General features: G+C 38.7%; 1 protein-coding gene across 2 annotated transcripts in view; it reads left to right on the top strand.

Annotated features, from left to right (window-relative positions):
- LOC127639683 (single-stranded DNA-binding protein 3-like) overlaps positions 1 to 21,924 on the top strand; it is a 101,298-nt gene extending 79,374 nt beyond the window's left edge. Inside the window, exons 5-18 of one of the 2 annotated variants that reach the window (XM_052121830.1) lie at positions 6,628 to 6,717; positions 12,291 to 12,374; positions 15,340 to 15,399; positions 15,516 to 15,582; positions 15,686 to 15,753; positions 15,957 to 16,024; positions 16,323 to 16,368; positions 16,476 to 16,511; positions 16,609 to 16,663; positions 17,342 to 17,412; positions 18,928 to 19,006; positions 19,112 to 19,140; positions 19,275 to 19,376; positions 20,534 to 21,924. In XM_052121830.1, coding sequence (XP_051977790.1) covers positions 6,628 to 6,717; positions 12,291 to 12,374; positions 15,340 to 15,399; positions 15,516 to 15,582; positions 15,686 to 15,753; positions 15,957 to 16,024; positions 16,323 to 16,368; positions 16,476 to 16,511; positions 16,609 to 16,663; positions 17,342 to 17,412; positions 18,928 to 19,006; positions 19,112 to 19,140; positions 19,275 to 19,376; positions 20,534 to 20,593 — 915 coding nt within the window. In that variant the 3' untranslated portion in view covers positions 20,594 to 21,924. Of the gene's footprint in view, positions 1 to 6,627; positions 6,718 to 12,290; positions 12,375 to 15,339; positions 15,400 to 15,515; positions 15,583 to 15,685; positions 15,754 to 15,956; positions 16,025 to 16,322; positions 16,369 to 16,475; positions 16,512 to 16,608; positions 16,664 to 17,341; positions 17,413 to 18,927; positions 19,007 to 19,111; positions 19,141 to 19,274; positions 19,377 to 20,339 lie in introns of both variants that reach the window. The other variant, XM_052121831.1, reaches the window with a different exon arrangement.
- Positions 21,925 to 25,861: the final 3,937 nt, after the last annotated feature.

Below are 25,861 nucleotides of genomic sequence, written 5' to 3'. Positions count from 1 at the left end.
TGATTAGATAATTGCATTAATGAGAAATTGAACAGGTGTTCCTAATAATCCTTTAGGTGAGTGTATGTGTATGTATATGTGTGTGTGTGTGTATGTGTGTATATATATATATATATATATATATATATATATATACACACTATACAGAAGTACACCCCATTTTTCCCTTATACACTTATCTATTGGTTAGTTCTTTTGCCCTCCATCTCCATTAAAAAAAATTAAATCTAGTAAGATGAAAGAGTGTTGGCTAAAGCTTGTTACTATAAAGAAGTCCCATGGGAGGTCTTTCGCATAAAATGAAATATATGTAACATTCGTCACAAAAGCTAATTGAAATACTTGGAAATCTGTTTGCTTTCTTCAATGGTCCATTTTTAAGTCTTCAGTCCTTGGGTATACTTTGACTAAAACGTCTCGCCTCATAATGCCAGATACAACTTGTTATAAGGGTCTTAGGATGTCAACTCTTAACATTTGCATGATTTTATAAGAAGGCATGATGTTGATTTATGTTCGTTTTCATTGTGGATGCATGGATAAAAGCTTTGTGTCAAAGCTCAGAATTTAAAATTTCAGTCACTCCCATCAGATTTGTGTGGTATATTAATGTTACAGCACGTACTTCTGTAATTATAGCACATAGGGTACAGAGTGCGAGTATATGTGTGTGTGCTTGTGTGTGGTATCTCTGAGAAAAATAGAGAGACACCCGACACTGCCAATGAGGTGGTGAGCATGGTCTAGCCCAACAGCGCATGGAACTTTTTGTCAACGCTGGGCTGCTGGTTTCGTCTCAATTAATTTTAATTAAAATGTGTGCTCTTTGTGTTAACTTTTGCCATATTTCGGAATTATTAAGTTGATATTGATTGGTATACTTCTTTGGTGTAGTTAAAACTTTATTAGCATTTTGCTAAATATTGCTAACTGATTAATGCTGCCATGAAGTGCACCTTGTAAAGTCCTACTTTCAAGTTTGGCAGTCGTTATGATGTTGGCTTTATAATGCCAACATACTTTTATTCTACTAACTTGGTTTTGTTCAAAATCCCTAAAAACCGACACCAAAATTTCTAGTACAGACTCTTAGAGCTTTCAAGCTACATTCACTAAACTTGGCACAGACCTTCAGACTGTTCTGGAATTTATCTAACTTAGGGATTTCGTACAGCAGACAATAACACATCTGAAAAATCCCATAAACTTATATTGATGTAATGTTCCAGTGGGCCAAGACTTTACTTTAAATTTCAGGCAAAGCTTTGTCAATCCAGCATCAAAATATATCTAGACTAACTTTACCTATCTAGTTATCAGAAACAAATAGAATTACATTTTCCATTTCTGTAACTCAAGTATCACAGAGAATTCATAGTATGACTTTGCATGGCTACAAAAATTGCACCTAGTTGCTCTGTCATCTACTAAATTAGAGCTAACTTTTGGGTCAGTGGTGAAAATTTTATTTTCACATACTTGACTTCAAATGAAAAACACTGTAAATACGGCAAAACTGAAACAGTCACAGGACAGATCATATTCTAAGAGACGATTTTGTTCATAATGCAATTTTGACTAAATGTGTATCTTAGATGTTGAGTTTCCTTTATGACTGTCCATCCAATGACACATTTTTTTTTCTTGTTTCACAATTAGACAGCTTATGCAGTTTAGAAGAAATGTCTCTCTACCTGCACACACACAACACACACACATGCATGGTTTATGATGAGACCCTTCAGAAATTATAATATTATTTATTATATAAATTATATATGAGATTATGTAAGCTAGAGGGTTGTGGGAATACAGTGTGTGTGCGAGTTTGTGTATTTGTAGGGTGGGGGTGTGTACATGAGGGGTTTCCTCAGCAGATTTGTTTACTGTTAATTAATTCACCTGATTGATACAACAGCTGTTGACCCCATGGGAGGGTAAGAGACTAATGGGAAAGACAAAGACAGAGAGAGAGAGTGACCCCTCGTCATAGTGGCTTCCCCATGTTGCATTGTGTAGATTGCAGTTCCAGTGCCCCATTGATTAAAAGGCACATCTGTCAGCCAGCACTGCTGATTATGGCTGACTCACTTGCTAATCTTTATGGAGTCAACTCTACTGACAGAGTTATTGGAAACAGGGGATGTTGGGAAATGAAGAACAGAGTAGGAGAGAGAGAGAGGGAGATGAGCTGTGGGGGCCAATGATTCTGTTGAAAAGCTGTAAATGGGGAGACCTGTATATATATACACTCACCTAAAGGATTATTAGGAACCCCTGTTCAATTTCTCATTAATGCAATTATCTAATCAACCAATCACATGGCAGTTGCTTCAATGCATTTAGGGGTGTAATTCACTTTGCCTGAAATAACCACTCGTTACAACCGAGGTATGCAGCAAAGCATTTGTGAAGCCACAACACGTGAAGCCACCTTGAGGCAGATGGGCTACAACAGCAGAAGACCCCACCTGGGGGTGTGTGTGTGTGTATATAGATATATATATATATATATATATATATATATATATATATATATATATATATATATATATATATATATATATATATATATATATTGTGAGGGAAAAAAGTTTTTGATCCCCTGCTGATATTGTACGTTTACCCACTGACAAAGAAATGAGCAGTCTATAATTTTAATGGTAGGTTAATTTGAACAGTGAGCGACAGAATTAACAACAAAAAAATCCAGAAAAACGCATGTCAAAAATGTTATAAATTGAATTGCATTTTAATGAGGGAAATAAGTACTCGACCCCTCTGCAAAATATGACTTTACCCTTGTTGGCAATCACAGATATCAGATGTTTATTGTAGTTGGCCACCAGGTTTGCACACATCCCAGGAGGGATTATGTCCCACTCCTTTTTGCAGATATTCTCCAAGTCATTAAGGTTTCGAGGCTGACGTTTGGCATCTTGAACCTTCAGCTCCCTCCACAGATTTTTTATGGGATTAAGGTCTGGAGACTGGCTAGGCCACTCCAGGACCTTAATGTGCTTCTTCTTGAGCCACTCCTTTGTTGCCTTGGCCGTGTGTTTTGGGTCATTGTCATGCTGGAATACCCATCCACGACCCATTTTCAATGCCCTGGCTGAGGGAAGGAGGTTCTCACCCAAGATTTGACGGTACATGGCCCCGTCCATCGTCCCTTTGATGCGATGAAGTTGTCCTCTCCCCTTAGCGGAAAAACACCCCCAAAGCATAATGTTTCCACCTCCATGTTTGACAGTGGGGATGGTGTTCTTGGGGTCATAGGCAGCATTCCTTCACCTCCAAACACAGTGAGTTGAGTTCATGCCAAAGAGCTCAATTTTGGTTTCATCTGACCACAACACTTTCACCCAGTTCTCCTCTGAATCATTCAGATGTTCATTGGCAAACTTCAGACGGGCCTGTACATGTGCTTTCTTGAGCAGGGGGACCTTGCTGGCTCTGCAGGATTTCAGTCTTTCACGGCGTAGTGTGTTACCAATTGTTTTCTTGGCGACTATGGTCCCAGCTGCCTTGAGATCATTGACAAGATCCTCCCGTGCAGTTCTGGGCTGATTCCTCACAGTTCTCATGACCATTGCAACTCCACGTGGTGAAATCTTGCATGGAGCCCCAGACCGAGGGAGATTGACAGTTCTTTTCTGTTTCTTCCATTTGCAAATAATTGAACCAACTGTTGTCACCTTCTCACCTAGCTGCTTGGTGATGGTCTTGTAGCCCATTCCAGCCTTGTGTAGATCTACAATCTTGTCCCTGACATCCTTGGACAGCTCTTTGGTCTTGGCCATGGTGGAGAGTTTGGAATCTGATTGATTGATTGCTTCTGTGAACAGGTGTCTTTTATACAGGTAACAAACTGAGATTAAGAGCAGTCCCTTTAAGAGTGTGCTCCTAATCTCAGCTCGTTACCTGTATAAAAGACACCTGGGAGCCAGTAATCTCTGATTGAGAGGGGGTTGAATAATTATTTCCCTCATTAAAATGCTATTTAATTTATAAAAATTTTGACATGTGTTTTTCTGGATTTTTGTTGTTGTTATTCTGTCTCTCACTGTTCAAATTAACCTACCATTAAAATTATAGACTGATAATTTCTTTGTCAGTGGGCAAACGTACAAAATCAGCAGGGGATCAAATACTTTTTTCCCTAACTGTGTGTGTAATATATATATCTAAATCCTTTTTTGTACTCGCTAAAAATTTTGTCCATTTTTAACACCAATAATGTTCTGTAGTGCAGCTTTAAGGGAGGAAATATAGGATAAACAGTTGAGAGAGAGAGAGAAAGAGATAGCGGTAGCAAACAGCCAGGCCTATCAAAAGCCACAGGCTCCTTTAAACTGTCTTCATTCTCCTCTCTCCGTTTCTCTAGCGCTCTCTCTTTTTCGCTTCCCGAACAGGCGAGTGATTGACAGCCTGAGGGTTTTAATGGGCACCAGAGAGCAGGAGAGCCAAGGTCTGTGTTGTCATGGCAACAAGCCGATTGGGCCCTCTGCCGCTCTACCTGAGTGCAGTAGAGTTGCGCTGGCTTGCTCTGTTTGTGTGTGTTTGCTAACAATAACTCCTAAAACAATACGTTCTTAGTGATTGGCCACTGGTCATTGTGCCCAGTGATATTCGTATAGGTTATTTGTCTGTGTTTTAATGGAAGTTCTCCTCTGCCCGCCTTATGTATTTCCACATGCGCATATGCTGTGACAATAGAGCTGGAGCCATTGTGCTGGTTAAACCTACACCAGCCACTGTGTAAACAAAATCTCACTGGCCCGATCTGTCACTCAGCCCCTTCCTCCCCTTAACCAAACATACTCTCCAATCGTTCCACTGCATGCAAACACCAAGACTGGCTGTACCTCACCTGTTATCTACCCAGCCCCAGCATACGGCCTTGTTTTTCTCATCTGTGATAGTGCGTCCTTGTATACAGGTTACTTTTAAATCTATGGGAGTTCCTTTCTTGTGATTTGTTTGTGGAATTGTGTTAAATGAATAGTTCACCCACAATTAAATTTACTCATCATTTACTCACTCTCTAATGGCATTTCAAATAGATGTCAACCGATAGTGGATTTTGCCGATACTGATAACTAAGGTGGTAGGAAAGTCAGATAACTAATTAAGTGGCCGATAGTTTTTAAAATTGATTTAAAGAATGTCAAACATTTATTTTTCTTTCCTTACTATGCCGGGTACATACAAAGAGTCCTAAATGAATAAAATCCCAGATTCAGTTCAAACAAAATTCCAGAAATAACCAGAAAAAAATTAAATAAAGTTTTGGTGCATTACGCAGAATTTTTTAATATTCAAATTTGATTGATTTATAACGCAGAACTTTAAAGTATAAACAAGCCCAAAACACACTTGGGACTCTTATTTTGAAATTACGTAATTATGAAAAAACTATTTTTCCTGATAACAATAGTTCCAAAAAGCAACTATCGGCACCAATTAATCGGTAAAACCGATCGGCCTACCTCTAATTTCAAAATCATAAACACAAAAAAAGATTAATTTGAAGAATGTTTATGCCAATAGCCATTGGTTATCACAAATATTGTAACTGAACAAGACGGGTTAATGTAAATGCATGTATGTTGGGGGGAGTTTTGTCTCTTCGTCTTTGTCTGACACTTTCTCCCCGGTGTGTGTGTGTGCGTGCACATGCACAAGTCGACATCCCTCTCTAACCAGGGCAGCAAGAAGTCACTCAAAATTCCATCATAACAAATCACAAAGTAAAATATTAAGCACCGTTTTGGAACTTTTCCATATAGTTCAGAAGTTTTCTGGACTTCAACATTCATATTATTTTGTTGTCATGATCATTGCCATCACTTCTGAGTACTTGGGTAGTTGTGCCAGATCCTAGCATGTTTATACATGGTTTATGTTCTTGAATTGTTACTACATATGTCTTTGTGTGTGAGCTAATGATAGAGAGAATTCGTGTACCTATGTCCGTGTGTATGTTGGAGTATGTGGCACTGCCCTTTGCCCTCTCTGGGTCAATAGAGAGTGTCTGGGCAGTTAAGGTCAGCTACACTGAGGCGATTTTTTTTTTTTTTTTTTTTTTTTTTTTTTTCCCTCCACCAAGATGTGAGGGATGGAAGGTAGGATCTGATTACAGTTCTGGGGAGGGGTGTTGGGTCGTGTGTAATCCCTGTCTCCCCCTTCTTTACTAGCATGGGAAAGACACGACTGAGTCTGGCTTTGTCTGGGGTGAAGGGGCCCCAGCTTTCAACCTAAACAACTGCTCACATCTATGACTAGACATTCTACCTGTGTGTATTTTAACTCAAATGTTGCTTCGAACTTCACTTGGACTTGTGCTCAGAAGGCATTTGCTAAAGATGCAAGGTGTTTGTTTGCTTGACCGGTCAATGATGTATCAAATATATGGACAAAGATTGGACAAAAATGTCTAAAATTTAAATGATTTGAAATTTGAATATATTCACCAAAAAAATGTTTTTATTATGTTTGAAATTACCTAACATATAATGTTTTACTTAAAAACTTCCAAAAGGAAATATCAGAATGGTAAAAAGGTGGAATTTCTTGTTTGAATGTGGAATGTTTTTGACCAGGTTCTGTCTGTTTCTCTTTTAGAGCGCAGCAGCAGCTCCCAGTCCTGTGATGGGCAACATGCCGCCCAACGACGGCATGCCAGGTGGACCCATGCCTCCCGGCTTCTTTCAAGTATGAGCTGCTCTCTCTTTTCTCCCCCACCTTCCTGTTCAACCTCCTCCTTAAACCATGTGTGTTAAGCTTTTACCATTTTCTGTCCCTCACCCCTCCCCTCATTTCTCTATCCCCCTTTAGTTTTTGTAATCCCCGTCCAGATGTTTCTTCCCCGATATCTCTCCCTCTCCGTATTTCCATTCATTTCAATGTTGTGTGTCTAAATTAGTAGTTCAGTGTAGTAGCAATGCTCACTGACACAAATGGAGAGTTGTGGTCCCTGATCTCAGATCAGGTAGTTCTTTGGCAACACAATCTAGCAACATATCTGTGTAATTTTCATTCAGGGCTGGGATTTGGGGGAATGCTTGGGGCACAGTTCCTAAAGTCAAGGTGCCACTGGGAGTTCCTCTGCTATAGTGATATTTATTGAGCTAATTACTGGCAGATGAAAGCTAGTCACCTTTCTAAATAAACAAACAAACAAACACTGAAAGACAAATTCAGCTTAATTGTCACACATTACTTTTGCATAACCTTGGGTTGAAATTCAATAGGCTACTTGCTACACTAGTGTATAAAAACAATGATTTTCTGTTTTTAATGAAAGAATATATATATATATAATCATAATCATCTTTTGTCAAACTAGCTTAGGACAGAATATTAGATTGAACATTTAGTAGGATTGCAGATAGGGTGGCAGACAGAGTATCCGATAGAGCAGATAGAACATTAGATAGAGTGGCATATACAGCATCAGACTAGAATTAACATATACTCAAACATCAGATAGAGTAGATAGAACATTAGTTGAATTTCAAATAGGTGGCAGAGCATCAGAGCAGGTAGAACATGTAGTACAAGATCCGATAGAGCATCAGACTAGACAGAACATCTTATTAAATTTCAGATACGGTGGCAGACAGCAAATAGAACATTTAGTACAACATCAAATAGAGTGGCACTTAGAACATCAGACTTAAATGAACATGTAGTATAACATCAGAAAAGTCGATGGAACATTAGCACATAGAGCATCAAAGTAGAATGAACATATAACAAAACATCAGATTGTAAAAATTTCAAATAGGATTGCAGTGTAACAGAGCAGATAGATATTTTAGTAGAGCAGCAGATAGAGCATCAGATCAGATAGAGTATCAGAACATTTAGTAGAGCATCAGAGTAGTGGATCTTGTAGATCATCAGATAAAAGATCAGGTAGTGTAGCAGTAAAAAATAATAGACTCAGAATGTAGTGGATTATCAGATGTAGCATCTGATAAAATGACACATAGAGCATCAGTTAAGCGTCCGATAAAGTAGCAGACTCTGAAATAAGCATCAGGTAGAGCGTCACATAGATTGGCACATAGAACGGAGACGTGGTCTCCGAGTCATGGAGGAGAGTGTTAATGTTGCATGAGCTGTGTTCAGAGCAGGGAGCAATCTGACTGTTGCATGAGTGACATCGCGTTCTATAAATAGCTCCTGTGTGCATAAGAGCGAGAGAAAGAGAGAGAGAACTAAGAAAGGGAGGAAGAGGGAGGACTTTGTGCTCCACTGCAGTAATTCCTTCATGGTAGCAGCCCAGGGCATGGCAGAAGAGAGGCATGGAGAGAATGAGGAAAGAAAATGAAAAAATGGAAGAGGAAGGAAGAGAGGGATGGCAATGAGGCAACAATTGCAAAAAGACTGGCTCCTCCAGGCCCACATCCCTTGCATGTACACTCCCCGATTCTCTGGTCTGGTGACACCAATTATATCTTGGCATATATCATAGTGGCCTCTATATCACTCTTTCACACCCCTCTAGAGCTAACTACCGCTCCCTCCTACTCGTGCCGGCCGCGGCTGCTGGACACAGTTGTGCTTATAATTGGGAGCTGCTCTATTTGTATCTGTTTTTAATACAAGTGGAGATTGCAGTTGGAACAGGTTATGATCTGTGCAGATTTTGAAAGCGAATATTTGTACATAGGCGATTGTTTGGTTCTTTCCATATGTCTCCTTTTGACATTTGTTTCTCTTTTGTGTTTTTATTCCTTTTTCGTGGTTTGCTATGATTACGTCTTGGTTAAAAAAGCGTAGCAAAGTGAGCAGTGCATTATAGCTATTCAGCGATCACTGTTGCGGCAGTTGACTTGAGAGAGGAAAAAAATAAAAATAAGGTAGTGAAACCCAATCCCGCTTGCTTGTGCATCTGTTTGTGTCTCCAGTGCACAGATGCAGGTGATAATTAGCACTTGGTAGCTGCCGTGTGATAGGTGCGGTCCTGCGAGAGAGTGACAGAGGTGAAGAGGGCTAAACCTTCCCGTACACCCCCCTCCCTCCAGGCACTCCTAAGCTGTACCTCAGAGGCCCAGACGCCCAGACGCCCAGCCACCTTCTGCAGAGAGAGGAGGAGGAGAGTTTAGGGAGAGAAACACAAAGCTTGTGTGCTGGCGTCTGGCCCGGATCTGCAAATATTTGTATTATTATATTTTCAATTCTCCCATTGCATGGGTCAACTTGTTCAATTATTTTCACGCAAACTCCACCGCACCAGCTCTTCTTGGGAGGACACAAAAGTGAGGGAGCAAAGTCGAGGAGTGAGAAAAAAGTTTCAAGTTTGGCTGGGAACATCTGAAATGGATGGGTTTGTTTTGAGGGAAGAAGGTGGGAGAATTTCATCAGCTGTTCTTCCTCAAAAACCTCTTGAAAGCCAACTGAATTCGTAGAGAACTGAAACACTGGCAGAGACTCCAGAGAGTGAGAGTTCCATCAAGGTTAAAGGAACTGGAGGATGTTGTTCGGACTTGTGAGGTACAGGAGTCTTGGGACATAAAGGTGTCCAACACTGTACAGTGTTGTATTCCTGTTGATGTAGACATGTCTCCATGGACAGCCTTAACCCAAGTAAATTTCAATTTAGTTTTTTATGTTAACGTAACAGTAGCCATGGTTTGGATTAACCAGGTCTTGTTTAGAATTTGATTTTAAAAAAAAATACCGGATCTGTATGATTTGTGAGACGTTCAGTTTTGTTCACAGTTCTTGAACATTAGCGTTCTTCTACCTCTGCGAATGGAACGCCATACGAAAATATTCTTGGATCTATTTTAATGACGCTGCATGTTGCAACACTATTTAGTGTTGGCACATGTTAACACAAATATACAACATGTAACTGGTCAAGTCTTATTTGTGAACAAATTACTCATATTAGCTGGTTCTTTGTAACGAGTCAATCAAAAAGACCTGCGAATCAAACTTGATCTCACAAGGTCAAATAAACCGAGATCTGTTACTTTGTTATGAGTACTTCAGGCTCATGAGACTTTACTGATTGGTTAAGATACATCAGAGTTTAGAGTAAATAAATTATACTTCAATCAAATAATATATTTAAGTTTCTAACCAAAAACATTATTGTACTTTTAAAAAAAAAAAAGTTGTTTGTCGAATTTTTTAAAGAACTGGAACCGGTAAATGGAATTCCAATCTGAACTTGAATCATTATATTCCTTTATGCTGCATTCACGTTGTTTCGAAATTACTGTATTTACGAGATGACAACTATGTGCTGTTAACACCCTCGGACTGAGAAATTATAGTTTCTATGGCAAACGCTCATAACTAAGCCTGTCGCGATTATTAAATAACTGTCTGATCACAGTTGGATATTTGAGATAACCACGATTATTAGCCATCTAATTCCAATCACATTTTAATGCCCAAATAATGGAATTTTAAGCGAATATACTTTATAAATGCGCGTTTGTGTGTCATTCAGTTGAACTCCGAGTCCGAGCATCACTGAGCCACACCACGTATGTCAACCAGCTCCTGTATGGAAGTGCGTGACATGGTACTCAAGCGCTCTGATGCGTGCGCTGTCAGCAGAGGCTTGCGCCAAACTCCTGCAAAGTTATTATGGGCCATGTCCACACTTATACTTTTTCGTTTGAAAATGCACTAAGTTCACTACGTTTACATCTGTCATCCACAATGGAACCGTGTTTTGCTCCACCGAAAATGGAGTATTTTGAAAACTCACTCCATTACAACATGCAATTCTACAGGAAATAGCTACATGAAAGGATTTGGTTTAGTGTGACTTCCTTGTTTGCATCATTTGGGGCGAATACCAATAAAAAGTGATCATCCCTATGCCCTACTCACTCTGAAGGACAAAGGTGTTGATGTGGGCACTCTGAAGGAAGCATGGCATTACAGTATGGATGTATCCTTCGCTAACAGACTTGTGAAAGGTCCCTTCATAAAAAAAATATTTTCGAACTTCTCGTTGGGATGACACTTCAAGGGGCGTCCCCTTCCCAAAGTGCCCTACACTAGCGCAAAAATGCGTTAAGGAAACAAATGGTAAAAAAGTACCATTTGCGGTCACACAAGCTTAGCTGTACATTAAAGGGGTAGTTCACCAAAAAATTCGCAAATTCACCAAACATGACTTTCTGTCTAACGTGGAACACGAAAGAAGCTGTAAAGGGGAATGACAACCACCATTCACTTTCATTAAATTTTTGGGTGAGCTATCCCTTCAAGTATGTTGAGATTTCTTCGGCAATAAAAAAAAAAAAGTAATCTAATTATGACACATTTAGATATTTTTTGATGAAATCTAGATCCTGTTCGGTATGTCTTGTAGGATTTAGCCTTATGAGTGACAAATATTGTGACAACAGCACTTTTGCACAAAACTCTGAATAATTACTTCCAAAACTAAGAAAAAACATCCCTTCACCCTTCACCTTCAATAAAATGTATTTCTCAATGTCTGTGCCATTTGCCAAAGAAGTGGTCGAAATTGTTTAATGTAATCAGACATAACAATGAAATATGCATTGTGTTGCTGCTCCATTCTCCATGCTTTGTTTTGCTTGGTGCTTTGTGTCCCTGCAGTCTGTTGGCAGCAGCTACACACTGCCCCCTTTTGGTTGGGAAGCAGCATTGCATCCTTGCAACACTTGGACTCCGTGATTTTGCTGTCCTCCATGCCACTGTCCCGCTAGGAATATTATGTTCTGTTCCCTTTCTCGGTAGGAGGGGCTTCTCTTGATGGGCTTGTAGTTCTGTGCCAAGCTGTTATCTCCTTAGCTGGGTAGAAAATTATTTAATTAATTGCTTCATTTAACACCCCCCTTACCCAAGACACACACACACACACAATCCTCCCCAAGTTTTTCCTCCATCCCTCTAAAGGGATGCAGAGCGGGAACATGCTTCTCTGTAAAGGCCATATGCCTCTCCCACTTACCCATAATGGGTTTCATTGAGAGAAATAGAGGGAGGACTCATGGTGGCGCTTTGTTATAGGGTAGTAATTCAGATGCTGAAGCAGCTGCCTAGCAGAGGATGAGAAGCCTTTGGGGGGAGATGTCGAAATGGCATGAACATTATCAAAGACTATCAGCTGTTCTTGGTTAACAGTATGAAGTAATGTGATTGCACAGTTCAGTACTAAATAAATGTAGGGTCCATGTAGTACATGTACATTGAACATTGCATCCTGATGTGCGTGACTAATTTACCTGCTTCTGTAAAAAACATTTTAGAGTAGTGTCTCATTGTCCGGTCTTTTTCAGGGCCCGCCTGGATCACAACCATCCCCACATGCACAGCCTCCTCCACACAACCCCAACAACCCCATGATGGGTCCACATGGCCAGGTAAGACCACAGCCCCTTGTTTTCCTGCTCTATCTTCTTTGTCATCACACTTTTGGAATAGACACATGTTGTTGTTTTTTTGGCTATGCACCATGTGCTGGTTATAAGACAGGATATTAAAGTTTACATCACAGGAGCACCTGTGGCATACATCTGGCAAACCTGTACCTCACTCACCCTTTCTCTCCTTATCCCTCATTCTTTCTTTCTTTCTTTCTTTCTTGTGTTCTTCCTTTCGCACTCTCATTCACATTCTTTCAAACTTTCCTGCACCGCCTTTCACGTTTTCTTTCTTGCACACCTTCAGTCACACATCACATTTTCTTCGCACGTTCTCACCTTATTTTACATTTCGTTTTCACTTTTTTGTTTGCACTCCACACACTTTTTCACTTTCATTCTTTCTTTGCCTCTTGCACTTTCACGTTTGCTTTCATGCACACTTTATCACACTTCACGTTTTCTTTCACACCTTATTTAACATTTCGTTCACAATTTTTTCACGTCTTTCACTTTTTGTTTGCTCTTCCACGCACTTTTGCACTTTCTTTCGCACCTCCTTTCACACTTTGAGCATTTTCTTTTGTTTTCTTTTTGAGTTTTTCACTTTCTCACTTTCATTCAAACTCTTGCACTTTCTTTCGCACTTATTTTGTACTGCTTATCGAATACTTTGCTGTTTGTACTGTTTTCTGCCCACTATTTTTTTTAAATGTATTATGCAACGATGACCTTTTCAAACAGTAGGATTTTGCATTGTTATCACATGACCTCACTTCAATTGTCACATGAAATTGTCATGTTTAAATTGCAGAGTGGTGTCCAGTTATCATCTTGGAAACAATAATGGTTATCTTTGAACTTTTAATCTAGTCAAATTTTTTGGCAGTCATATCAAGTAATGTGTCAAGAGAGTATTGAAAAGTGAGATAATTATAATTAGGCCGATATTACATCCGCTTCAATCATCAGTTCAGGTCAAACAGTATTCCATGTAGTGTGCTCTGTTGTATACTGCACATTTTATCAAAAGGCTAGTTTATCATGGTGGTATTCTATTCTGAACATATCCTCTTAATTTGCTTCTTGATCTTCTTCATGGTTTTTCCAGTGTCCTTCCTAGCTAGAGCACAAAACAGTACATTACCTCATCTGTTCTCTCTAGACACACAAACACACACACACCTTCCTAACAGACAGGGACTATGTTCCCGGATAAATAATGCAGGCTGCGGCCCAGCCTGTGAGGAGTGGAGGTTCATCTCTCCTGGACTCAACAGACCCGGTCCCTCCCTGCACTCAGTCTTTCATAGTCCATCAATATCCTATTAATAATGCAACATAGGCACACACAGATAAACACACACAAACATGCTCACACTTGCATGTACACATCCAGGCATAAACACAGGCAAGCACGCAAACACAAATACGCAAACAGCAACACACCCTTCCGTGTACACAAACGTGCTGCAACTTGGACTGAACAAAGACCGACATAGCTGGATTGGACTATTGTGGAATCACTTCTCCACCACATTTACAACTACTGTACCCATCCTCCAAATAGTGGCTCTAATTGTGTACTGAAGCATGTTTGTTGTTGTCTTGCATTTTACAGGTCCATTCCTTGTATTCACACTTGCGTGTAATCTAAGAATCGAAGGGATAGTGTGGTATACTGGTTGAAAATGTAGGCTAATAACCAAAAGGTTGAGCTACAGTATTTACAATGTGTATACACTGTGCCCTAACCAGGCAGTAAAGCAACAAGTTCTGAAAGCCACCACTTATGTGTTATTAAGCGTAACAGTCGGGTTCCAAAATACACATACATTTTTTCCATTGTGGAAATAATTTTTAACAATAACTCACTAACCTTAAAAGACAGATCTACCGTGAGCACTGATGTTGTTAATCGATGGCAATGAAGAAATCAGTCCACGTTATCTCATCTTCAATTTTTATTACGTTTAAAAGCGGAAATCCTTATGGAAAAACTACACTACAAATTAAAGTTTGTAATGTTGTGGTTCACTTTGGAGCCTGTGGTTTGGTTCATGGCATAAAACTCCTTTTATAAAGGATTTTTATGAAATTCCAATGAAAAAAATGAATGGGGGAAAAAATACTTCCGGAACCAAAACGACTGAAAAGTGTACTGGCACTGTTGCACTCTATTAAACAATTGGCTGTGAATGTGTGGCTTTGCGTGGCATTTTTTATTTAGATTTTTGCCAAATTACTTGTCACCGGAACCTTTGCTGTTCCTTTGCTCATCACATTGTGCCTGGTTAAATAATGGGGTTACCATCTATTAATTTGTCTCTTTCACAACCCCTCTCTTTCCATCTGGTTTCTCTTTCTGTTTATTCTTGTTTAAAATACAGCACATTTCCATCAACTTATGGTATTTATGTGGACAGCAAATGCAGAGGGCCTTTTCTGTAGTGTAATTTCGCCCCCTGCTGGTTGCTTTTGTGCCACGCATCATAAACACTACACATCCTGTGCTTCCTTTTCTCCCAGTTCACATTTGTAAATTGCCTCTAGACTAATTAGTACTGGTCTTCTAACAATCTTTAATGCAATCTTCAATAGAGCATTTCCTGTCGAACAAAAACGTTTCTGTTCATAAGACATCTTAAGGCACTTTTGCAGCGTTACATACAATCATCAACAGACAATTTATTTTAGATATATCAGAGTTCATCTCCATTTGCTGAAAGTCTGTTGGGTCAGCAAATTTATCGTAATGCTTTGCAAAGCACTAGAGTTATTCAGGTTTTGGATAACTAACTCTTTATAAATGTTGCTGAAAATATTTAAAAACAAAAATGCAGTGAAAAGAAATGAAATTAAAATTTTTGTAGTACTAAAAACATATATTTGACTGCCTGTATATGCTTTGCAAAGGTTTACAGTGGTGCCGCTTTACACTGTCTTTTCTGTTCTCTCCTCATAGCCTTTCATGTCTCCACGGTACCCAGGTGGACCTCGCCCTTCACTCCGTATGCCAAATCAGGTATTGACCCTGCCCCCCTCAACCAAATGGTTTTTTGCAGTTCTTCAGTTTTAGGAATTGCTTTTCCTTTTTTCATAGATCTATGCCTTGGTTTTATAACACTTTCTCTCTCCCAGCCTCCTGTTGGAGTCCCAGGATCACAGCCACTCCTGCCAAACAGTTTGGACCCAAACAGAACGCAAGGTGCAATAGCATTTAAAACCTGGAGACTTTTCTGTTCCTATTAAAGAGCTCTCTGTATTGCTAAAGGACAATTTAAATGACTATAATTCCTCTACCACATCAGGACATCCAAACATGGGCGGCCCTATGAGGATGAACCCCCCCAGAGGAATGGGAGGCATGGGCCCACAGGTTGGCTGGCATTCTTGTCAATCAAACTCAGTCATACTTAGATACTGTACATAGTCCAATGTTGATTATATGCAGATAATGGTGCAAATGCTTTATTATAGATTGAGTGCAGCTGCTGAATTATTATGTGTATGAGCTCATTTATATTTGTAGGTACATATTAGTTATAGTGTTAAAACCGAAACATATCTCTGTGTTTGTAGAACTATGGAGGTGGAATGAGGCCCCCTTTGAACTCTCTCGGCGGACCTGGAATGCCTGGCATGAACATGTGAGTCTCTGCCACAGCGTAAACACACCCACTGTCAATGCCACACTTCACACGTTTACTTAACTATCTAAATTAGGACATACTGTAGACTTTATATTAAAGGCTGGTTATAGTTAACTAATCATATCCCCAACCATTTCTCTCAAATTTAACATTTGCATTCTTAGTAATTTAGGGGGGGATATTATTTATTAATCATTTTTACCTTTGGGCCATCCTAAAGGTAGGTTTTGTCAGATTTAGTGAAGTAATCCCACACATATACATTGATGCTCAACACTTTCTCTCTCTTTGTCAGGGGTCCGGGAGGTCGAGGGCCTTGGCCTAACCCTAACGCAAACTCGGTTAGTGCCCCTTTCAAAATAGTTAAAGAATTGCAAAAACCACAGTTGTATCATATCAAAGAAACATCTGAAATTGGTCCAAAAGCTTCTACTTTCTCTCTCTTCAGATAGCATACTCATCCTCATCACCAGGAAACTATGTGGTGAGTTGTACGCACAAGAGTTTGTCCAACTAACACTTTCTGCTCTTCCAAACATTTTAAAAAATGAGAGTAATCATTTGCTATTCGCGTCTTGCAGGGGCCTCCAGGTGGCGGCGGACCCCCAGGAACCCCCATCATGCCAAGCCCAGGAGGTCAGTTTGGTTTCACTTAAACCATTGAACTTTACTGGATTCATATCCAGAATTTCATTTCAGCCTTTTTTTTACTTCATAACCATAGCTGAGAAATTACAGAAGTGACATAAGATTAGCTTAAAGGGATAGTTCAGCCAAATATGAAAATTAGAACAGCAGAACACTAATGAAGATTCTTTTAATTATTAAGAATATTTTTAGCTCTGTAGGTCCATACAATGCAAGTGAATGGGTGCCAAAATTTTAAAGCTCCAAAATAAAGGGACCATGAAAGTAATCCATATGATTCTAGTGGTTAAATGTGAGTGAGAAACTGCCCAGTAGGGGGCGATATGCACAAAGAATGTGATTCATCAAAATAGAAGGAGAAAGTGAAAATGACTTCACTTTTGGCACCCATTCACTTGCATTGTATGGACCTACAGAGCTGAGATATTCTTCTAAAAATCTTCATATTAGTTTAGCAGATGAAAGAAACTCATACACATCTGGGATGGCATGAGGGTGAGTATATAATGAGCAAATTTTTATTTTTGTGTGGACTAACCCTTTCAAATGTTAAGTTTTGTTTTGGAAAACACTGTGTTAATATATCAGCTCAATTTTGCTTGTCAGTGCAATTTGCTGAGCAAAATTTCTCTTGCTCTTCTTGAAACGTAATCCGTTTTCTTGTAGACTCAACAAATTCTAGTGAAAACATCTACACGATGATGAATCCAATTGGCCCTGGTGGCAACAGACCGAATGTAAGTTGACCGTCATCACTTTTCATATAAAATGAGTATCTGATTCACACAAATTTTCTTAAGTATAAAATTTCAGGTTTTAGGATAAATTATATGAAATTTGTAGGAGGGTATCTAGCTATAAATTTGACAGTACCATAATTTCCGGACTATAAGCCGCAACTTTTTTCCCACGCTTTGAACCTCGCGGCTTATACAATGACGCGGCTAATATATGGATTTTTCCCGCTTTCAAATGTTATAAAAAATTTAAAAAAAAACATTCTGTGACGTGCTCAGTTTTTTGGCGGCGTGAAGCTTTCATTAGACCAATGAAATTGCCGAGCGGGTTAAGGTCAAAACAACTTTTTTGTTTACTGTTTAGATTAAATCGACGGCTCAAACTTCCCATCATTCTGATTACGGTAGTAATTTTGTCACCCTCACCATGGCAAAGACATGGAGAAACGCATATGATGCAGCTTTCAAGTTGAAGGCGATTGATCTGGCTGCTGCAGGGAGCTTGGTCTTAATGAGTCGACGATAAGACGTTGGAAACAGCAGCGTGAGGAATTGACTCAGTGCAAAAGACAACTAAATCTGAGGCTATTCAACTCCGACACCGAAGGAGATGACTTCAGTGGTTTCAGTGCACAGGGCGAGGAAGATAGTGACCAATGACTTTATTGGTAGGCTACTGTTTACTGCAAATGTTTTATTACAAGCCGTGTGTGGCAGCGGGCGTGGTCAAGTGCCCGTCCGGAGAGAAAAGCTGTAAGGCGCTTACACCTGCGCTAAATTATGTCTAACACCGGTGTCTAATTTCAAGTGCCCTGCTTCACGTGTCCTTCTTGGGAAAACTGTTACACGGGCACCAGTGTGACAGTTTTCAGCAGGGCACTTGACGTTCCAGGTAAGGCTTTTAATGGCCACAGCAATGTTTACAATCAATTTTATAAACTTTCTCAATTCTTCTATGCGCCAACACTAGACTGACTTGTGTCACTTTCTCAGCTCTGTGGCTGCTGCCTTTTATGCCGCTCTCCCCACGCTTACTGAAATTAGACACCGGTGTTAGACATAATTTAGCGCAGGTGTAAGCGCCCTTACCGCTTTTCTCTCCCGGACGGGCGCTTGACCACGCCCCCGCTGCCACACCGTGTTTCGTTAAAGCCTGAGTAAAGTTCATTTGTTTCAATGTACCGATTATTTATGTTCAAAATAATATTTTATTTAAAAATCAGTGGGTGCGGCTTATATTCAGGTGCGCTCAATAGTCCGGAAATTACGGTAAATCAAATAAGTTAAGAACATTCTTAAGTCATTCAGGAATACAAAATATTCTTAAAAACATTAAAATATATTATTTTAAAAATTGTAATAGAATATTTTTGATAAAGATTTTATATTCATTTAAAATATTTATAAAGTTATAGTAGAAGAATCGTTTTATTCTTAAGGATGTTTCATTAATCTTGCCCCTGGGGTGTATTATCACTGTCCTGGATGAGACTAATTTGTTGTCTATATTTGTAGTTCCCAATGGGTCCGGGGCCCGATGGTCCAATGGGTGGAATGGGATCGATGGAGCCACACCATATGAACGGTTCTTTAGGTGAGACTTTATTATACAAGTAGCTAATTTGTACAAGTTTGAAATGACAGAAATGTCCTAAGTGCCTGTGGAAACAATAATCATTGTTGTTTGCTGTAATTCCAGGCTCGGGTGATATGGACGGGTTGCCAAAGGTGACAACTTGCATTTGCGTGAATTTCACATTTTCATTTAAAATAATAATAAAAAAAGCAATTCACTTATTTCATAAATATTTCCTGCGGAAATCACTAATGATCATCGCTTGCTCCTGTCTCTGGGCTTCTAGAACTCTCCGAACAACATGGCAGGGATGAACAACCCCCCAGGGACTCCGCGGGATGACGGGGAGTTGGCAGGCAACTTCTTAAACCCATTCCAAAGTGAAAGTGTAAGTATACATCACACCAACCCACTGTATTTCTCTCCTGCCTCTCGACACCTGAAACCACCTCACTTAGTTCAGAAAATTGTTGTTTCTGGTCAGAACATTTCAAGTTAGTTCAGATACAAACTCTACGCAAGTATGCAAATGCTTGGCCAACGCATTGTAAGCGCATGTTCCTGTTGCACATAACGCGCGTTCCGAACTGAATGTCGATAGTCGATCGAACGTCAACCAAATGTCATTGGCTAACTTAAACTCCCTGCAAGATTATATTCAAGCTGTTGTTCCTCAATGGCAGTAGTTAACCTAAGACTAGAGAAATTCTACATTCTTCAGTAATGGCCACTATAGTGCCCCTTGTGGTGACGCTGAGAAAGCAACACATACTTGCGCTACATTATGAATTGCGTTCTGACACATTTCGGAACGCAACATCATGTGAATTGAGATTGAATAGCTAGAGGTGTTTGCTTTTACGTAATTGCGTAGAATTTATAGAATATTACAGATATCATGCCCCCTGATCATTCACAGATTTCCTCAAAATATCTGGCTTTAATCTGATCCGACTTTACACAATAATTTTTTGCTATAAGTTTTGTACGTACTTAATATCACGTAAAAAAACAAGCTGTGGTTGGCCGTTTCACACCAGATGGCCACATCCTGTCTTAAGTGGGCGGTTCTTGGTCAGAATAATAATCTGCAAATTAGAGCAGACTATATGGTGATAGTCATAATTGTATGTTTATAGCTTAACAAACGATGATAGCCGATTGTAGATGTTTGAGATCTTTCTCACCAGTTACCCCTTGTTTTCAGAGTTTCTGTAATGATGTTGTTGGATTGCCATGAACTGTTATTACACTTAATTTGTGGGGAATTTTCAATATTTCAGGAGCATTTTCAGTGACTCATCTTTGTCCCTCCACCATCCCCTTGCCCCTTTCTCTTTTCTCGTTGCAGTATTCACCCAACATGACAATGAGTGTGTGATTTATTATTTTTTCTTCTTTTTTTTTCTTCTTTTTAACCCCTCCCCAAACTCCTCCTTCCCACCACCCCCCCTCCCCCCTGTGCTGCGTCCGGCATGTTTATTTGCTCAATCTTGACCCCTTTTCCTCCACAACACTCTGGGCTGGTGTGGTGACGCCCTCTAGCCGGTTGGCATGGCCGCAGAACGAAGGACTAGAATCGGTTACCAGAGGCTGGTGCAGTGATGTGGAATGGACGGATGCAGGCTTCGGACCCGCCCTGCCTATCGGACTTCGTCACTGGGTCGGGACAATAAGGGCCCCCGATAGAACCACCATGCGTGTGTGTGTTTGTTTTCGTGTATGTGGGACTGTGCCAGGAAGACTTTTCATTACAAGCTGCTCATCAGCATTAAGACTGGTGGCTGTATTTCAGTCCTGTTTTATCGTTATATTTTTTTCTTCGTCTTTTTTTATTGGCAATTAGAGACTGAGGCTAGTGGCAGTCCGATGTTCGATTGCTGTGTACATTTTCAAACGTAAAAAGCTAAACTGGTGATACGCGGGGGGCAGCAATGGTCTCATTACAATATATTTGTATATTATTGATAATATTATTGTTATAATTTTCATAATTGATATTGCTATGATGATGATGTACTCATAATTTTATGGATTTTCCTGTAAAGGGCACATTTGTATTTCAACAACATCGATTACATAATAAGCACATATTCAGAAATGCACAATGACACTTCTGTTTACATGATTTTAGGTATTTGTTTGTCTCTTTTGTTTTACTTGTTTTGTCAAATGTCTATTTACATATACCTCTTCCTTTGTTCTACATTGAACTGATGTCATCACTACCAGAGTACAATACTGAGAGGTACAATCTCAATTCTGTCTGTCAAAGAAGTGGCTTCTAATACGATTACAATCACTGGTATAATACAGCTAGTTGGCACTGTTATAGTTCGCCCAAAAATGACATTTACTGTTCCAAACCCATATGAATTTATTTCTTCATTGGAACACTAGTAAATTGGGTTTGGAAAGACAAAGACAGAATTTCTGTTTTGGGGTGAACTATTCCTTTAAATAATTGGAGTATAGTTATGCATTTTTTCCAAATCTAGGAAGCCCTGCTCATAATGCAGATTGTTATCTTTTGATATGTCATCCTCATTTGGGCCTTAGCGTGTAGCGTTCAAGGGTTACATTGCATTAACTGCCATTGATCCATTTCAGAATAGCATATTGATCCGTTCTTGCCTTGGTCACAAATGGTCATTCATAATAAATACATTTTACCATCCATTCTAGATCATTTACTGCCTATAGTTGCAAGATATCATTCGTGGCCATTGTGATTTTTGCCACTACGTGTTTGCCACCATGTTGATTTGCGAGTCTTTTAGATTATTACCCATGTGTTTGTAAAAGTAGTTGGAATAAGCAGACTGCTCTTACAAGCACAAGTTTCTTTGTGCTCTATAGTCCCATGTCTGTAAATATAACTTTTTGGTCATGGACCTTATTGGTATTTTCAATACACTACCTGTCTGTGAAGCTCATGTGTGGTCCCATGTCTTTCTTCAAATGAGGTTCCGTTCAGCTGCCAAACGCTGAGATTGCAGTCTCTCTTTACATGATAACATGTAAAAAATGATAGAGGGTGAATCATACGAAAACATGTCTGGATCACTTTTAAGCTCAAAATATTTTTCATTTTCAAGTCTGTTTTTTGGACCATTAAAGGAAGATTCTGGCCTGGGTTCAATAAAAGTTAAGATCAATCGACAGCATTTGTGGCATAATGTTGATTACCATAAAAAATAATTTTGATTCGTCCCTCCTTTTCTTTTAAAAAAAGCAAAAATCTGGGTTACAGTGAGACACTTACAATGGAAGTGAATGGGGGCCAATCTTTGACCATTATGATACTAATTGTTTTAAAATTATAGCCAAAAGACAAACAATATGAATGTTAACATCATTTAAGTGTGATAGTCACATACTAACCTTTTCTGTGTAAAGTTATAGCCAATTTTACAACTTTGTTGCCATGACAATGAAATACTGTAAACCTGAAACCCATAAAATGTCTGTAAAAACCTAAACAACTTTACTGCTCAAATAATATGCACGTTTAAACAGAATAATTCATGTGAGTGCTAATAAAATTACGAGCTTCACATTTTTGCCATTTTAACCCTCGAAAAATTGGCCCTATTCACTTCCATTGTAAGTGCCTCAATGTCCCTTTTTTTTTTTTAAGGAAACGAGGGACGAGTCGAAAAATAAATGTTTGTGGCAAATAACATTATGCCTAAAATGCTGCTGATTAAACAAAACTTGTATTGAACTCTGAATATTCCTTACAGCACCAGTTTTTCTTCTGTTTTGCATTGTGACATTATTAGATGTTGACGCTTCTAATAATGTAATGTTTTACAGTGTTGTATCATAGTAAAAAGAAATAGTTTAAAGCAATTTGTTAAATTAAAATATGCATGTAAAGGCAGTACAACAAATACTACAATTATGTGTAAATACATTACAAATTAAATAATGTATCTTTTTGTTTTGCATTATGGTAAAATAATTGGGTGCCTGATTGTCACGAAAATACTGTCACATTGCAAAACAAATCTTAATGGTCTTAAAATAGGCCTCATAACTACATATGCTCTCTCTTGATTTTGGGGTAGAATATGGCCTGGACTTGTCCTTGACAGGTTTCACAAGATTCATATTGACTGGAATTCAAAGATGTACAAATCTCATTGAAATATTTGTAACCTCATTAAAACAGCCATTTCATATGTACAATTACTTTCATCGCAGGGTCATCAGTCATCGTGAGACACTCAAAATTGCTAATTTTTGGGTGGTTAAATCAAACACTCAAAGTCCTTTTCAAGGTTTCTATATTTACCGGACTAAAATACTTTAGTCCAATGACTGTATTAAAAGCATGCTGTGAGTTTGGCCATAGGAAAGAACTAGGATCAGTTTCCTGTCAAGCTTTAGAGGGCTGTGGAGTCCTATTCAGATGCTATCTTCAGTTTGACTGGTACGAAGCCACCACTAACCCCACCCTTTGACCTGCCCCCCCACCCCTCCACCCCTTCTGATTTACTGTAAATATTGTAAAAAGCATTTTGATATCATTGACATGTTTTGATATGTCAGTCACAACCAATCAGTACAGCTGAAAGTAAGTTATAAAAGAATGATTGTTTTTGTATCTTAAAGAGATGCTATTGCTATAGAAATGCAGATGGATGGTCACCTGTAGTGTAAATTATGCAAGTTACTCAAGTTTTGTTGTTTCGAAAAAAAAATGGCTTGTGTGGTTGTAAGTTGCTACTCACATAATTTTGTGATTTCTGAACAGTACAGAAAGAGATAACAGATGTGATTAAAGAGCTTTATGAGTTTTTTCTTGCAAGTTACATTTTACAGTCACACCAACCATACTATCCATAGTATGGATAGCAACGAAGCTATCAAAAAGTATGGTTCCCAATTCATAAAATTAATTTTACATAAAATCAAGCGACCTGAATTAATTATTTTCAGGAGAATGTGTCTGCTTGCTATTCAAATTGAATTGCTTAGTTTCTTAATGATCCTCTTTCAGTTCTTTATTTGACATTTGTTGGCCATCTCTGCACTTCTGTTTTTATGTATTATATTGTAACATTAGGAAGACGTTTTGAGAGGGAAATGTGTATTTTGGAGCAGGGAGGGTGTGGCAGAAATTCAGTAATTTTCATTGTCCTTTCTTGCTACATGACATTATTCAATATGAAGCAGTCTGTCCCATTGAGTTTGCTTTGTATTTCATTGTAGGGTAGCTCGGATCTTTTTCCTAGGGCTTTAGGTGTCTTGTGTAGGTAAATATGTCCTTTGTATGTTTCTTTATATTGTAAAGTAAAAAAAAAAAAAAAAACATGAAAATTTGCTTATCAGCAAAGAAATGATTGCATCAAAAATAAATGTAATTTAATATTTTATGTATTCCAGTTTTGTTTTTTATTTGGAAAATAAATTGCTTGGAAATGAATCCACTAGGGGAATTTGAAGCATTAAGAAGTAAATATATATGCTCAAATTATAGGTAAACGTATTAATACAAAATATAGTGAGGGAAAATAAATACTATTAGGCCTCAACAATGTGCAATAAAGTATTTAGAAGCATTCTTGTGCAAAGATTAACAGCCTTGCATGAGTAACTATTATTGTTGGTAGCCTTTCAGACAGAAATGCTAACTTAAAGTTGCACTCACTTTCTTCCACATTAAAAAAGTTTTACCCCTTAAGAAATTAATAGTAATTATGAAACAAAATAATGACCACAGTCATGAGATGAGTACTCCAGTCATATCAGTTACCTTATAAAAGCTGTTTTATTACTACATGAGAGGGTCCCCTAGGCCAAGGACGTAGCAGCCAACGGGGACATAGGGGCAACCCCCCCAAAACATACACACTTTAAAAGGTTTTCCAAGCTAAACCCATACCAAGTCCAAATGGTGGATTTTTCTATGTATTCTTCCAACTGCGTTTTGTTACTTTGGACCGACTGAGCGACCATCCAGCCAATCACAGGTGAGTTTCATGAGCCGAAACAACCCTTATGTAACAGGCCGCCAGTCAGAGAGTCTAATCAACCATTACTACAAAGTTGCTTTCAACAATGCTCATTTATCCATGTTTTTTTTTTTCCACCAATGATGTTGATCTAAATGAATAATGTAGAGATGAGGAACACACAAATGAGAGTTATTTATTGGCATATTGTTCATGATTGGCAGCATTATGTGAAATCCGCTGCAGAAAAACTAAGATCAATCCTCCTTTAAAGCACACGTTTTATGTGGGGTTTATTAGGGATCGGCCGATATGGGTTTTTTTAATGGCTGGTGCTGATATCCAGAGAGCAGGTAGGCCAATAGGCCGATACTATGGATGTGCCTGAAGTCAAACACCTTATTCGAAAGGCACAAATAATTACTTCAAAATGAATAACGGATTAAAATGAATAATGTAAAAAATATTTCTGTGATTTCAGAACTGGTGGCAAGGGTCTCTTATTGTTGACCACATTTATATTCACATCAGCAATTAAGGAAATTATCTGGTCAAGAATTTATTCTGAAAAAAGTTAATAATAGAGTTTTCATCTATTCTGAATATTCCTCTTCTTCTTCTTTAAACTGTGCTACCTCTGATAAGGCGCTATATAAATTTAACATGATTATTATTATTATTATTATTTAACTATATAATGGTGTCTTATCGTAAACATCCCTGATAGATTTAAAGGAACTTTCACCTGTTTGTAGGCTAAACTGGGTTTCATTTCACTTCTTTTAATGTTTGAAATTGAAATTGAAAAAGTTACAGGGAACTGTTGAGAAGGGCCCTGACCAATTTGGTGCCCTAGGCAAGATTTTAACTGGTGCCCCTTGTATCATAGCCAATTCCAGCACTGATCATT

Source organism: Xyrauchen texanus, chromosome 48, assembly GCF_025860055.1.
Source record: "Xyrauchen texanus isolate HMW12.3.18 chromosome 48, RBS_HiC_50CHRs, whole genome shotgun sequence".
NCBI lineage: Eukaryota > Metazoa > Chordata > Actinopteri > Cypriniformes > Catostomidae > Xyrauchen > Xyrauchen texanus.
This window is presented reverse-complemented; position numbering and strand designations above follow the sequence as displayed.